Here is a 16,157-nt window from a genome sequence, read left to right as displayed (position 1 = left end):
CGGCCCGTGGCTCGACACGGGATCAGTCTGAAAAGCGAGCAGCACACGACAGCACGAACAATTGACTTTGTAAAATGCCAACCAAGATTAAGTTGCAATTGTTGTGCCTGCTCTGGCTGATGATGCACGGCCAAGTGCACGGACAAGACATTGAGCCCGAATTCCCAGAGGACTTTCCCACAACCACAACCGAGGCTCCCACAACCACAACCGAGGCTCCCACAACCACAACAACCACAACAACAGAGCTGCCCACCACCACACCAGCACGAACCACAACTGAAGCAGACACAGAAGCACCTACAACCACTACTACAATACCCAGCACCACCAGCAGCACCACCGAGGATGTGGAGATCAGCTTGCCGGACTTGCCGACCTTTGCACCGCCAGAGCTACCTCCCTCTACGAGGCCGCCAGTAGCACCACATTACCCCAACTTTTTTCCCTGGTTCTGGGACGTGGTTCAAGGTATGCTGCAGCGCTGCTATCTGACGGAGCAGGAGGAGCGGACGCATTACCGCTGGACCTGCGGATGTAAGTAGAGCGCGAGCGATATCGCGGGTCAGAGCCCAACCCAATTACATATGTATATTCCGATTCGATTTCGCAGACTCCAGCTGGCTGCCAACGACAACCTGTTATCGCTGCTGTTACTACGGCGACAGTGGGTTTGCCGGCTGCAGCAAGCTGCACAGTGGACGCTGTAGCAATATAAACTATGACAGCTGGGAGACCTAATCTTAGCAAATGGGTATTACCCCTAATCGAAAGAGGGAGCGAGAGGGAGAGCTGGATGATTAACTAATCCAACATCGCTTAAATTTGTCGCACTTTTCAGCAACTTAAAAAATATATGTATATAAAAATAAATATTCATTAAAAGTTACGGGTATTCGCTAGACTCTAGCTATGCGATTGAGTATTTTATTTATTGGATTTCACATTCCCTACGGTTCTAATGCTCGAACTATGATCTGACTTAAAGTAGGGTTAGTTCAGATTGTAGACATTGCCCAGGTTGAGGAAACAATCCTTCAAATGCTGCTGGCACTCGCAGAAGTCGGGGAATGGAGGTGCCAACACCTCGTACATGATCCGCAGGAGGTCCACGAATTTGTTGAGCGCCTTCGAGTAGTCGCCGGTATCGTAGAGCCGCTTGGCGGTGCGCGTCATCATTTCGGTGTCCTGCATGACCTTGAGACCCTTCAGGATGTTGGTGATCTCGCCGCAGGTGACGCACTTGATCATGAAATCGTTGCAGGTGGGCGGCACCTCAATGATGGCCGCACAGTTGTTGGGCGCCTCGCAACGGAAGCGTATAATGTCCCTGGGCAGCTCGTCGAACAGCGGCCAGCTTTCCAGACAGGCGTCGCAGTTGCACTCGAACCAATAGAGATCCTTTAGCCTGGCCTGACGGTCTTCGCGCCTGTCCTGCGTGTAGATGGGTCCGTAGTTCTCGTTAATGGGCAGGCCCGCCTCGATGGGCCGCACGCTGTTGATGTGGATGGTGGTGCCCCGAAAGTACCTGACCACGCCCGGGTCGCAGGAGTGATTGAACAGCGCCAGCGTCGGGTATATGGCTCCGCCAATGAAGATGGATTTCTCCCTGCCTTCGGCCTGGAACTTGTGCAGCTCGGCCACCTCGTGGGTGTTGAACTGAATGAACTGCAGACTCCGCAGCAGCAGCGCGCTAATGGCGCTCACCTGCTCCGGCTGCGGCTCGCTGCCGAAGTAGCCCGCCGACTGCAGGCACTTGGTCAGAAAGCGCGCCATCAGCACATACTGAAAGAAGTTCGACGGCTGCCGCTGCCTCTCATGGCGCTCCAAGTGGGCCACGCGCCGAAAGTCGTCCTTGGGCAGGCTGCAAAGACGCACAAGAATAGATTTGGAATTCGTGGCAACTGTGTCTATGCCCACCCCAAAAGCTGCTCCAGCATCAGCTCCTCGTCAAGGGTCGACTTCAGCTGCAGAAAGTAGTCCAGCGGCTTACTGGCAATGATGCGCAGAGCCATGTGATTGTTGACGGAGGCTCCGGATCGCCAAATCACCGGCAATATGCCGCACTCGTACTTGTGGTACTTGGCCGAAGCACGCTCCTGGCACTGCTCCGAGCAGTAGACGACATCCGAGCAGCCCGGACAGGCCACTGGCACCACGGTTCTGAAAAATAGGCAAGAAACAAGTGTGACCAACAAAACTTGCATAAAAAATAATATATAATATATAATATATAATATATAATATATAATATATAATATATAATATATAATATATAATATATAATATATAATATATAATATATAATATATAATATATAATATATAATATATAATATATAATATATAATATATAATATATAATATATAATATATAATATATAATATATAATATATAATATATAATATATAATATATAATATATTTAGGCAGGTAAATTTATTTTCTATCTGAACATTCACTTACCGGACAAAGCAATATTCGCAATGAGTCTGGGCGAATTTCTCGAGCAGCACGGCGACATAAGGATGCTCCACTAGCAGCTCCTGCCCCACCTGAACATCGGCAGCGGCGCGAGCGAATCGTCCCTCCTGCGCGTTCTGATCGATGCGCACCAGGGAGCTGACAAATTCCTTTTCCTCCGGCAACGTTTGTGCCTGCTCCAAGACGTTGGCGTTCTTCAGCTTTGCCTGCCTGGCTGCTTGCTTGCCCGTGCGCGGATCGTGCTCCAGCATCTTGATCATGGTCATGGCATCCAGATGCAGCTTGGAGCGTCTGTCGGCGGGCAGCGCAGAATCGTCCATGGCAGTGATGCACTTTCTGCAAGTAAAACCAAATATTAGGAGAGCTTTTGTGGAAACGGCCGTATCACCCACTTGAAGGCGCTGATCGTGCGTGGATAGTCCTTCAGAGCCATGTAACAGCGAGCCTGGCGCTCGTACAGCTTGTAGATGAGCTCCTTGGGATACTCCAGCTCCAGGGCGCGTCTGATATCCACCAGGCACTCGCTGTGCTTCTGCATGTGGTACAGCGTGGCCGAGCGATTGGCCAGCGCAATGGAACGCTCCTGGACTGGTGTGCACGGAATGCTTAATTGATGAGTGGCCCACAAGGTGGATACAGCTACTCACCCTTGTCAGTCGGCAGCGCTACATAGCTCCGGCTGTAGAGCAACATGGCCTCCAGCCACTTCTTCTGCTTGAAGGCGGCCGTGGCACGTTCCTTCAGCTCCGCGGCGGCGGTTGCATTTTTTCCGCTGAACTCGCGCTGCACTTGCAGCTCCGCATCCCCCGCACGCACCCAGGCCAGCTGGTCCACGTAGGCCACGCGCTCGTCGTCGTTGCCACATGTTGACAATTTGGCGATGTCCGGCTCGCAGCTGGCGCCGCCCGCTTCCCTCAGCTTGAGGTAGTACTCGGCAAAGAAGCCTTTCTGCTGGCTAAGTGGCATTTTCATGGCGTTAACTCAATTTTCTAATTGAAAATCAGATAAAATTCATAAATTATGCAAGTAGTGAAAATTTCCGATTCGCTTCTATCGCCGATGAATACTGCAATCGCACTGAACAGGCCAAATAATAGGCACAACGTGTGGTATCCAGAAAACGGACGGGCCTTTTATTTTTAGATCGAAAAAGAATGCTATTCAGAACACCCGAGCATGAGCGCGATTGCGAGATACAAAGAGCAAGATTCGGCTAGACGAAGCTACATTTGTTTACAAACAAATTTTCGAAGCACTTTTCGATACTCTTCACGTTGTTTTTCAAACAGCCGGCAACGCACAGTGAGGAATAGAAAGCACCGCAACAGCGCTTATCGGAATTTCCCCCCGCCACCCTGAGAAGGTGAACAGTTGTTCATACACGAAATAACATAAGAACACAGTTAATATTATTAAAAACTCGCTAAAATTAGCCACCAAATTATGGGTAGCCTCTCTCTCTCTATATGATGCCAGTTATTTGGCGCGTGAGCACTATTCGCCTCTTTAGCTCAGTGGCAGAGCACTGGTCTTGTAAACCAGGGGTCGTGAGTTCAATCCTCACAGGAGGCATAGTTATAAAAGTCTCGCAGCTTCGTCAAATTTTTATTGTATTTTTATTTTTAATTTTGATTTACATTACAAGATTACTATGTAACTATAAAATGTATTAAACTAGCGCAAATGCCTAATATTCTGTTGTACATCTTGGAGAAAATGAAGAAAAATTAGGGTGACACTAATACATATTGTACGTTAATTCCCTATTATGTTAAAGTATTTGTATTCATTTTAGAGTATTGGGAAATCAAGCTAAATTAGTGAAAATAAACTACAACTTTGAATAGCCAATTAAAAAACTGGCAACGGAAAATACTTTTATCTTAGCGACACAATGCATTTTTGACTGGCTGTTACTATTCAAGGTATATATGTATTTGTAATGAGTACATATAATATGTACAGTTTTAAGCGATTGGCATACAGATAGCTTCAGATACAAGATTTTATTGAAACAGAAAAGCAGATGGATGACAATCTTGGAAAGGTAAGCAATTTTTAGAAAAATAAATAAATAAATAATAAATAAATAGTTATATATTAACAAATAAATTTACATTTGGGATATTCATTATGTCGTTTGGTAATTCTGTTAATTCATGCTATTTTAGAAAATATAATATTTGTAGAGTATTTAAAACATTTTGATTTTTAATTTTTTTTTTTTTGATTTATCCACATATTAGGAGTAATATGTATAAAAAAATGATAGTTGAAGAATTGCCTCCTGTGAGGATTGAACTCACGACCCCTGGTTTACAAGACCAGTGCTCTGCCACTGAGCTAAAGAGGCATGAGCAACGCGCCTCGCTAAAACCGATGATAAGATCTACAGCTCTGCACAGCTCGGCAACGTTTCGTCGTCGGCTGATATAATTGCGTTGCTCGGGGGCTGTTTGAACAGTTGGCCGCATGTACGAGACGCAGTTCCAGTGAGGGGCGTTAGCCAATTTGAAGACGTGTTAATGCTATCTACATTAATTTTATGTCTGCTGATGCCAAGCCAAGCATTATCTAGCATCAGCAATTGCCTTGGAAATGGAACCAGCAGCAGCAGCAGCAGCTGTCGAGCTGGTAGGAAGGTTGCCTCTGCTGCTGCTGTCTGCATTTCTTTTGTTCGACTAATTAAGACAAGTCGGTTCTGGAAATGTTCCAAATGTCGGCTAGGTGTAAGTGTGTACTTTCAAGCAGCAATTTGTTATGCTAACTTGTAAGCAAATAAAAAAAACTCGTCTTTGGGTGGCCATGTATCTGTATCTGTTACGTGGGAAGGCAAGGCATGTAACTTAATTGTTTGATCTGAGCTGACAATACAAAAGATCCCAATTTATTGGATTTATTTGTACATTTTCAGGGTTAATATGAGGGAATCTGATAGACGAACTTCTTTAGAGCGAGTCATTTGAATTGTTAGAAATTAAACCAATAAAATTGAAAAAATAAAATAAATAAGAAAATTATTTATTGTAAGTTAAATGTTATGTTAACTGGACGGGCACTTAATAAATAAAAATGTTACCATTAATTAAAAAATAGTATCATATAATGAATCTGAATGAATCTAAAAAAGATATATAAGAAATATATATATTTATATGATAATTAAATAGGCAATGATTGTCTTAACTTGAAACGTTTACCAGCTGTGTTCTTATAACCGCATCCTTCGAGATTGGCATTGATATAAGTGCTTTCTAAGATCTTTATTCAGCTACAAAGGCTTATATTATTTATTTTATTCTATATTTTCCCAGACTATCTACTTGCTAAATAATTTAGAATAGACTTTATAAGAGGAGGAGAGTACTTCGAGCAGAATACTCTATAATGCTTAAAATTATCACAGAGGACCCTGTACGTTTCATGCAGTTAAAGGTGTAAAATTACGAGTTAGTCGCATAGGCGTAGGCATAGAGAAGTATAATCGGCTAGTCAACCTAGAAGAAGAGTCGATTTCACCTGTAATTACCACATGAATAAATAATGCACCAAGCATGGATCTACGATTAATTATAGAAGGAAGATTTTTCATCAGAAGTCTACTGGAGCATGACGGTAACCGCACACGAGGATCCCAACTTAAACAACGAAGGGCAAACAACAAGATTTGTTTCTGTATAGATTTAATTCTGTCTTGATGAAATGCATTTTGTGGCGACCAGAAACATGAGGTATTCTCCAGGATAGGTTGTACCAAAGATATGTATAAAGCGTCTTAATATTTTTGAAGCGTATAAAGCATCATGACTGTACTCCAAGCCAAAAGGTATATAAAAAGCCACTATTTTTTTGAGCAATTGTAGTTGCATTCGTATACACGCATATGAAGGTAAATTATGCACCATGGCCCTATCAAGTTACCTCGCGACAGCCCTTTTGCTATTGAAGTTGGATGCGTTATGCAAATTTGCGTGTCGCATAAAAGGTGAAATGCGTAAATTACAGTGTCAACATTACAACGCCCACTTTCCTTTACATTTACGTATTATTTCGGGTAAGTATTTTAAGGGTAGGGTGGTGGTGTACCGCTGTGAAAATGCATTATGCACAAGAATGGAACGCGATACCCAAACCGAGAGCTTACCTCAAGCAGCCCAGGACTTAGCCGGAGCTTGGGCCCGGGGCGCAACGATTGCCGTGTATGGTAATTTCGTAAGCTGTTGAATCCGTGCGTTGACTTTGCCATTGTAACCCTTTACAGAGCATGTGTCAGTGTTGGAAAAGAGTTGCAGGGTGGCTGCAGTCAGCCGAGCAGCAGCAGCCGGACAACTTGTCAACGTCATCAATCAAAGGGGCCTGAAGGGCGACGGCATGTAAGCGGCAAATGAACGCTGCTTACAGCAAATCCAACAGCTGTCACTTGTGCCGTGCAGTACAGTCCGTTGGCCACTCAAAGGATGCGTCCTGCTAATCAGTGTTACAAGTCCTTGATTGAACACATAACCATTATCAATAGAGCAGCGACAGCGTGAATGATCCCATCCATTGGCAGCTCTCCCCCCCTCTCTCTCTCTCTCTCTTTCTTTATGGACTGTCATTCAGGCGCAAAATATTTATCACTCTCAGTAGTCGCCGCATCCTGCCAACAATCCATCCAGCCACCCCTAATTGTAGTGCATTGTGATGCGTAGCCAGGAATATGATTGTGAATGTGAATGGGAATGCGAGTGCATTTGCGAATCACATTCGCCGCGTAGTGTCTTTCCCTGACCCTGCTCGGACGCCGCTGAGACTCGGTGATTATTATACTGATGTGTGTATGCAAATTCATGTGGAATAAACGAGTACCTACCCACCTATAAAAGCTATATAGAGCCCGAATAGGCCCTATACTCGAGAGTTGCCAGTTAATTACAGTTTATTTCGCTTTCCTATGCATTTCAATTTTCGATTGTGCAAAAATTTCATTAAACTTCCGTTGCAACTGAAAAACTGCGCTCATTTCTGTTTGTTTGTTTTATTGTTGTTGTTGTAATTGTGCAATGCGCTTCCGGCATTCTGTGTTGCGCCTGTTGCCATTAAAAGTGCACTCCATTGTGGCTGTTGCAACGATTCATGTCAACCCAAAGTGCACTCATTCAAGCACAGTGAATGGGCCAAGCCCCAGACTCGATACCCGGCAAATGGACAGCGGGCTGAGCAATTAATGGCCTAAACTAAATGTTTAACTTCGGCGACTTGCAACATAATTGAAACATTTTTCTCAATCTACCAGAAATCAGAATCCGAATTGTAAAGTGTCATTTGGTTTTCTTTTGTGGGTGGTAAGCTATAGCTCTTGACATTTAAGCCGTCATAAATAATTTATAATCATTTGAGCTGCCATTGTGTGGCTAATCCCAACGAAACGAACACTTTTGGCGTGTTTTTTACGGCTTTGAACATTTGTTTCGTGCTCTGCTCGACTCTGCAAACGTATTTCAAAGCCGCCAAACGAGTTTCGTTGGCCAAGTTTTCCCCGCGAGCGATGCAAATTTAATTGCGCTTCTTAATTAATTTAAAACGTTCGTTTAAATAAATTTTGGCACCGTGTTGACAAACCTTACTCCAACTCATGCAAATAATCTATTCAAATGCAGCATTTTTTATTTCCAATCGCTTTGCTGACATTGAAGAGACCTCAATCGCAGCCACAATCAAATCACAGTTCATTACATCTCAATAGACTACACTCAGATATATTTTTTTTTAAGCACAGCCCTGAAGCTAAAACCGGCTCTAAGTCGGTCCAATTTAGTTGAATTAACTGCTGTTAGTTATAGTTTATGAGTTCGAGAGATCGATTCGTTTGATTTTTCTCGATTATCTCAGTCTGCCTGCAACATATTTATATTTATACAACCATTATAATTGCATCCGATAAACGAATCAAATTGTTTCCAACTCATTGACTTTGTAGACCTGTTTAAGACCTCCCTCTCACACCTCCGATCACTTATTAGTCAGCGTCTAAATTATTCGGATTACTTTAATAACTAGATATGATACAATAAAGAAGAGTTGACTTCAATTCGGTGAACTTTGAATACCCTTTAATATATAATGTATAAGATAAAGAATTCACTTTAAATGATCGCTTTTATGATTCTTGGGAAATTAAATCAAAACAATCAAACGAAACAAACAAAGGCGCGGGTACGAATAGGGACTTATAGGGCCTACTTCAAAATTGCAAGTCTCAGGCTCTTCATAAGACAGACAGACAGATAGACAGGCTATAGATGCTGCTCAAGAATATATATACTTTATGGGATCGGAGATGCTTCCTTCTGCCTGTTACAAGCATTTGCACAAAAACATTATACTCTTTTACCCATTTTCAATGGGTTCAATGGATTAAAAGAGTCCAGTCGAGTAAGCTGAACCTGCTCCAAGCCCGACAAAAATGATAGATTTTTAATATGTTCATACAATTTAATAAAAACTTGCTTTGTTTGAATAAGCAAATAAAAACTTGGTAATGTTTAGCAGAACTTTCGTAAAGACATAAATATAAGCTTCGACTCGTCATTCCTTATTAATATCGAACTTGAATTAAGATCGAACCTCTCTACTTTATTTATTTCAGTCTTAATGAGAAATCAAGTAATTCATTTTGCCTTTTTGAAAATGAAAATAAGAAATGCATTTTGTAAGCAAATTATCTAAATTCTTTGCAAAACATTTTTACAAACCTCCCAATTTTAAAATAAGCATTGATGTTTTAGACTTCATTGTTTGATTGACTTCCGCTACCTTTTAAAAAATGTGTTTACTTATTATTTAATTGGAGTTCCCTCGCGGCAGTAGCGTGCGGAACTCCACATGTATTTCCCAGTTTAGATTGAAACAACAAATAGAAACGCGACGGGACGTGGCAGGGAATGGGAATGGGAATGGGAATAGAAGGGACCTATAATTGAATTTTCATTAACGCATTGCGTGAAACTCTTTGGCTTCGAAATCAGTTCAAATTAATTAAGAGCGCCGAAAAATGTTGAGTGGAAAGCCAAGTAAAAACTGCATGTTTACAAAAGCAACAATGGAAAGTGCTCTCGACTGTGTCTGGCATTCTGCGCCTCAAGTGGAAAACAAAAGCTAATGCCAGCCCGGAGCATTTCCCAAGCGCTTCCAAGGGGGGTTGAAAAACAACAACAACAACAGCAAGAACAACAACAACAACATTTCGAGTGGCGGCGTCGGCGGCGACGGCAGCTGCAAGCCGAAATTGGTGCGCGTGGCGCGTGCGCAGGCTGCGTGGATGCAGAATGCAGGACATGCAGAGCGAAGGACACGAAGCTGTTACAATGTTAATGTAAATGTTACAACCTGAGCCCGAGATTGATGATGAGTCGGGTCGCGCGTGCAACTGCCTTTGACAGGCTGTGACGAATTGCTGCCATGCCGCAGACGTCCTTTTTTTTACGGGCAGGATAATGACGCATGGCTCAGGCTCGCTGATGCAGTGCCTCCTCCTGTCAGCGGCCACGTTTTTTATGTGTTCCGTTTCTGTCACCAGTCGAACGCGTGCAATTTTACACTAAATCAGGCAATTTCTCACCCAAAATCCTGCATTGTTTGCCGCATTCGTAAAAAATTAAGCCTCTAAATGCAGCTAATAGAGATCGGATGAGATTTGCCTCAAATTACCCCGCACTCTGCTCAAATCCTCATGCGGTTTTGTTTTAATGCGATTTCGAAAACAGAATACGAATTCAGATTGAACCTTTGAATAGGCATTTATTAGCAAACGCGATAAGCTTCTCAAATGTCTAGGCATGCGATTAATAAGCATTGACAATTGAATAGTTTTGGGCAATATAGAAACACATTCATATGGGGTAATATTTTAAGTTTTTTTTTTTTAGTTTTGTCAGCAAACAATTTCTACTTTCAATTTCAATTTCAATAAAACCTTTCAGAACTGGTCAATCAAAGCTCCAAGCCGAACCGGTTCGAAGCCAGAGCTCGAACTGAAATAAGAATCGAACCATTTACTTTTACAAAGATGGTTTGTCTCAATATATAAATTTATCTTCTACTGTTAACTCTACTTTAAATGAACCATCTACTTTTACATAAATGGTTTGTCGTAAGATAAAAACTCGCGAGGCGGTCTCGTCTACAAAGCATAAACAACTTCGGCCGCAGCTTTTGCAATTTTTTAAATATATTTTACAGATGTCCATTTTGAATAGAGCTCCAATTTGGAACGCCTATTGTATTTGATATGTGTGTACGGCTCTTTTAAAAGATTGGGTTCAAGGCTGTGATCCAGTTCCATAAACTGAACAAAAAGGCAGAAAGTTGGTTCGAACAGTGAACCGAAAAACCCAACCACAAGCTTGCAGCCCAGTTGAATAAATAGATAAAAAAAAATATGTTTAATAATCTCATGATAAAATACATTTTTTTAATGTTTAATAATTATTAATATAATAATTATAACATAAATTTCTACATTTAAATCATATCGAAAAAGGCTTAACTTATATTGAATAATTTTTCTTCATATTATATAATCTTATCCTTCTATAATTATATATGTATATTGTCCAAGCAATAATTGTACCGAAATACGATTAAACGCAGAATTTAATAAAATGCATAAAAATTGTAGTTTATTTGGGATTTTTTTAATAAAACACAAACAATCAAAAGTACCAAAATTCCTTTTTGAAGGAGTTTAAACCCAACGCTTTAGTCTCTGTCATTAAAGTAGTTATGCCATATGTGGCTTAAGACTCCGTCTGCCCTGACTAGCTCCAGCTCCCTCTCTGCTCGATGGCTTTGATAAAGTGTGCGATGTTAACGCCTCGAACGTGTCCAACAGCTGTTCCATTTCTCTGGGCCTCTGGCGGCGCACAGCACGCGCCAGTTGTTTGTCTCACCTAATTGCAATTACTTTTTTGACCTGGTGGCCAGGTAGGCGGCCAAGTTCAGGCCTCGCGGCCACGGCCTGCGCCTGCTGTGCGCCGTGTGAATCCTATTGCCACAATGTGTGCAGCACATGTGCGCAGAAGCCAAAATCGATTGATTTTGTATTGAACCGGGCAACATTTGCTGGCGTGCACTTTGGACGAGTTCAAGTTGGCGTACGAGTACGAGTCCCAGGGGCTTAGCTGGGCCAGTGAAGCGCACAGATCGTTGATCCATTTTGCACGCACTGCTGCCTCGAAACTGAAATCGAACTGCTGCGCATCACACACGCATCGTGACGCAGCCGAAGAAATGGCAACAACAGCAGCAACAAGCTGCGGTAATCAAAATGATGATGTGAAAATATTTGTTCATTGGGCATGTCGTTTTCATTTTGATGCCCGCGCAGCCTAATGGATCCATCTCCGTCTCCATTTCAGCTGGCGAGCGGGTTTCACTTACAACAGGTGAGCCTGCCGAACCTCAATTTCTATGCCCCTAATTGTCATGGGCCACTGAAGCGCAGCCCGAGGCATAACTTCAACTTCAACTTCGACAACAACTACAACGTGTTCAGACGAAGACGATGATTATTAAGATAATAATAAGTATGAGAGTGTGTGTAATTTTTAAAATTAATATCCGGTCGTGAGCCTGACCTTGCCGTGTCTATATATTTCTTATGGGACTGTCGAAACATTGAAACAGTTATCAGCAGCAGGCGACAACTGTGTCAACATGTGTTCGCCGCTATCTTGTGTCGCAGATACAAGATACAAGATACAAGATACAAGCTGGCATCTGCAGCAGTTGTCGCAGAAGTTCGCTACTTTAGCGCCTCTCAAGCAGGCGCCTCTTTAGCTCAGTGGCAGAGCACTGGTCTTGTAAACCAGGGGTCGTGAGTTCAATCCTCACAGGAGGCAAATCCAAAGTTCATCTTTCACTTTTTGCCACCCTATTTCCCTATTCCGTATCTAAAGCTGCTAAGATACTGCATTTATAATTACGCAGATACTAAGTTGAATCTTTTGGAAGTAACTAATGAATTATGATAAAGAGTCATCGCGGACAGCCGAAACCTTCAATCAATTAATAAAGTTTTCTTTCAAGCCCCGCCTACCAATCTACGCACTTGACTATCCGCTCTTACCAAGGCAACAATCAATCATTGTTTATTTATATAAAAGAATGAGATGGCATTCAACAATAAATTTATATATTCTTGAATATCCCAAGCGATTATACAAATAACTTAAGCATACATACTTTAAAAGGGAAAACTTAAGATGCCAGCAATATTTAGATTAAGAATCATGTTCATATATCAGTAATTTCCCATCACTACCTTATTAACGCTATCTATTCAAAACATTTTTAAAATAATTTATAGCTATTATTGTGTATTTGTCTCTATTCCATAACAATTTTTAAAAACGACCCCTTGCTTTTTGGTCAAATTGGTTCAAAATTTAGATTTTAATTTTTGATGCCAATCGATAGTACTAATCCTTGCGAGTCCAAAATGGTATAAAATTCCCAAATCGGACAATATTTGGCCGAGATATTCCAAAAAAATAATCAAAAAAGGTTGACTTTAGAAACAAATCGTTTTTTGGTCAACAACTTTTTGTAGCTAAGTAAGATTATATATAAATTTTTGCTAAAGAATTCTTTTATCCTACTAACACTAAAGCAAATTAAATAAAATAAATGAACAATATAAACGAATTATGAAGTTGCGTTTTACCTAGTTTCATAAATTGAGGAAACACTCACGAATTAAATCGAGTTTATTTACTGAAATCCGATTTTTCGATTACAGCTAGTAAATAATGCACAAATGATATTATATATTTTACAAATATTATATTTCAAATACATATTGGTTTAATACACTTAGTTTTCGAGCGCAAATAAACAGATCTTAAAGAACTATTTACTTACCTTTAAATAAATAAAGTATCTAGTACGCGGAATTGTGTGCACCAGAAAAGTATGACTTCTTTAAAAAGCCAACTTTATCTTAACTTTCTTGTTGCACTTTAATTGCAAAGTTGCATTTGTGACACAATTTATGGTAGCGCGATCGTGGAATGTTTTATTTAACATGTTTTATGCTTCACGGACATGCACTCGTCTGAGATCCAGCAACTGCACCTGACAATGCGTCGAGCAGGGCCTATATAGAGAGCCTCTCAATAACTGAAGTATACTATATATATATATAGTATAAGTATCATGCTTATATGAGGGGGGGGCATTTGCGTGCCGCATAAATTTGTTTAATTGAGCAAACACACAAGGGCTGCCGTCGCAGAGGTCTTTCTTTCCTCGGAAGGGCGGCAATCGGAATTTCAGGCATCGCATTGCCACTGGGCATAAATTAGTTCGGTCGGGCAGGCAGGCTCCGTCCTGTTTCAAGTGCCCGAAAACTGCAGCCACAACTACGGTTTGCTTACAGTTCCCGGCAAGTGAAAACCGCTGTCAATAGACTCTCTCCCTCTCCCTCTCCCTCTTTCTCTCGTGGTATCGCTTGAGATTTTCCTGGCACTTGCGGCATTCTCATGTTTAGTTTACTCTCTGTTCGTTTTCTCGGGAAAACCATAAAAAAGTGGCTGTGGACTGACAGCGACAAGTGATTTCTGAGGTCTGCAGCGCTCAGCCCTCGGCTGGGCATCCTCGAGGAAGTGTCTGTTATTTTATTATCGTTTTTTGTGGCAGCTTAATAGGCACACACACACACACACACACACACACTGAATATATGTACATATATACATATATTTTTCTCTCTTTTTTAACTATAATATTCCCTGCTGACGTCTTTTGGCCTTTGTCTTTTTCGTTGTCATTTCGAAAGTCAGAATCAAAAGACTCAAGCAACGAACTCGCATGGAAATCAAATCAAATAAACAGTTTGGATTTTGTAACAGGCTAACGGGTAAGCAAACGATTCACTCGTTTCTACGCATTTTTAATGGGCCCGCACTATTGTCCGAGTTTTGATTTATGGGCGGCAACATTAGCTAATCGAAATGTTGCATACTCCGAATTAAAAAACGAAACCCACTTAGACAAGGGAGGGCGTAGGGCGGAGGGCGGGCAGCACTTGAAGCGCGTGCGCGGCGTGCGAGAGGAGCTCTTCGCATTTTTGTTAAATGCACAAACGCATCCTTTTTTTTTTTTGATTTATGCCCTTTAGTTGCGTGTCTGTTTTGGGTGCGGCGTGCTGTGCTAATTTTAATGATTTTTAATGGGCAAATGTAATCAACGCTGGCAACCCCCGCCCCTAGACAGCGCCAGACAGCGACAACCCCTACACAACAAAGGGTTGCGGCGCTGGCGTGGATTTCCTTCTTTCTTTTTTTTTATGTGTACATATGTGTTTGGGTTGTTGTGATCATTTTAATTGACTTTGCGCACGAGCGCGCTCTGATCTCTATCGCGGACGCCCCATCCAAATGCCAGCCACTTCACAGCGGCACCACCGACATTTGCCTGCGCTATGTGCCGGGCCAGTCAGTCAATAGGTTTTAGCGGATCGGGACTTGAGCGATTTTCAGTGCACGGAAATGGACATTTAAGATGTGCATCGTAAAAATCTCGGGCCGATGGCAGCTGTCAAAATAAGGAGACGCCTCCTGCCAAAGACGCCATCCTCAGTGGGAGGGGAGAGGGGAGGGGAGTTCAATGCTCTACAAATTTCGACGAATATTATGATTCGAGTCAATTTCGAGTCGAGACATGCCTAGTCCCATTGCCCAGCAATCCGTGCATCTCTCTTAACTCGCTCTAGACAAAACCCACCACCAAGTGCGCAGAGCGGAGAGCAAGCCCAGAGCGAATGCATTGCAATCGCTTTTCAACGAGGGCAGATCCAAATGTTAATGGAACTTCACTAACGAAACTAAATCATTTCTCATGTTTCTTATCACACTTTTTAACGTTTTCGAGTCAATTAAACAAATATGATTTATATGTTACAATGCAAAAAAGTTAAAAGTAGTTATATAAGTTTAAGAATCTACCAGAAACAAACTTCAAGAGATTTATTCTTATTTTTAGAATAACATTTCATTAAATAAAAGCAAGAAAATAACAAACAAAATTAAGATTCATCAGAGAAGCGCTCATAAAAAGCACATAACAGAAACAACTTGAAGAAAGCACAACTTAGGTCATGCAAACAAACCGTTTGCCATATTCGAAGTGTAATAAATCATTTAAAAACTCCATTCTAGTCAACGTCAATGTAACAAATCTTTACAAAACTGTGCGCAGGGTCTCGCGTATCTGTCGTTAGTCATGTTATTTAACATAGAACTTAACATTAATAATTAATATTTAAAATCCGTTTCGATTTCTCGGCCATTTACTGCCTGGGGTGGTCATATTGCTTTAAAAATAATTATGCCAAGTGAAAGTTTTTAAAGGTAATTTAATGAATATATCTACACGCCGACGACTAAATACTCTAGCAAAAATATTGCTTAGAGAGGTTTGTATACAAAAACCTTATTACCGACCGATTGTGCCCATAGAGGTAGATCACATTGCAGTTAGACCTTGAAAGAGTTCTCGCCAAAGAATTTGGCTTATTTGATCTTAAAAAAACAAAAATCTTGCTTATTAAAAAAATTAATTTACGATTAATCAATCCTAATATATCGTGATCCAAGCCAAGCGATGTCGACATATGTTTTAACGAATAAACTT

At 41.5% G+C, this 16,157-nt stretch overlaps 2 protein-coding genes and 3 non-coding genes across 5 annotated transcripts; 3 read left to right on the top strand and 2 right to left on the bottom strand.

The window, feature by feature from the left end:
- On the top strand, positions 1 to 913 carry LOC135431670 (uncharacterized). The gene is made up of 2 exons (XM_064686913.1): positions 1 to 537; positions 614 to 913. Exons 1-2 carry the CDS (start codon positions 75 to 77, stop codon positions 739 to 741), a joined length of 591 nt encoding a protein of 196 aa, XP_064542983.1. The 5' UTR covers positions 1 to 74; the 3' UTR covers positions 742 to 913.
- A 58-nt stretch (positions 914 to 971) lies between these two features.
- Positions 972 to 3,455, bottom strand: Smyd4-3 (SET and MYND domain containing, class 4, member 3). The gene is made up of 5 exons (XM_064687038.1): positions 3,131 to 3,455; positions 2,876 to 3,071; positions 2,466 to 2,819; positions 1,921 to 2,163; positions 972 to 1,864 (listed from the first exon to the last, which is right to left on the bottom strand). Exons 1-5 carry the CDS (start codon positions 3,453 to 3,455, stop codon positions 994 to 996), a joined length of 1,989 nt encoding a protein of 662 aa, XP_064543108.1. The 3' UTR covers positions 972 to 993.
- Positions 3,456 to 3,983: 528 nt separating this feature from the next.
- Positions 3,984 to 4,055, top strand: TRNAT-UGU (transfer RNA threonine (anticodon UGU)). The gene has a single exon. It is a non-coding gene; the product is annotated as a tRNA-Thr (tRNA).
- Positions 4,056 to 4,764: 709 nt separating this feature from the next.
- TRNAT-UGU (transfer RNA threonine (anticodon UGU)) lies at positions 4,765 to 4,836 on the bottom strand. The gene has a single exon. It is a non-coding gene; the product is annotated as a tRNA-Thr (tRNA).
- A 7,456-nt stretch (positions 4,837 to 12,292) lies between these two features.
- On the top strand, positions 12,293 to 12,364 carry TRNAT-UGU (transfer RNA threonine (anticodon UGU)). The gene has a single exon. It is a non-coding gene; the product is annotated as a tRNA-Thr (tRNA).
- The last annotated feature ends 3,793 nt before the right edge of the window (positions 12,365 to 16,157 follow it).

Source organism: Drosophila montana, unplaced genomic scaffold (assembly GCF_035044405.1).
Source record: "Drosophila montana isolate Dmon_TW-CO22-7 unplaced genomic scaffold, ASM3504440v1 contig_3200_1, whole genome shotgun sequence".
NCBI classification, from domain to species: Eukaryota; Metazoa; Arthropoda; class Insecta; order Diptera; family Drosophilidae; genus Drosophila; species Drosophila montana.
Note: the sequence above shows the minus strand (reverse complement) of the source record. Positions and strands in the feature narration are given on the sequence as shown.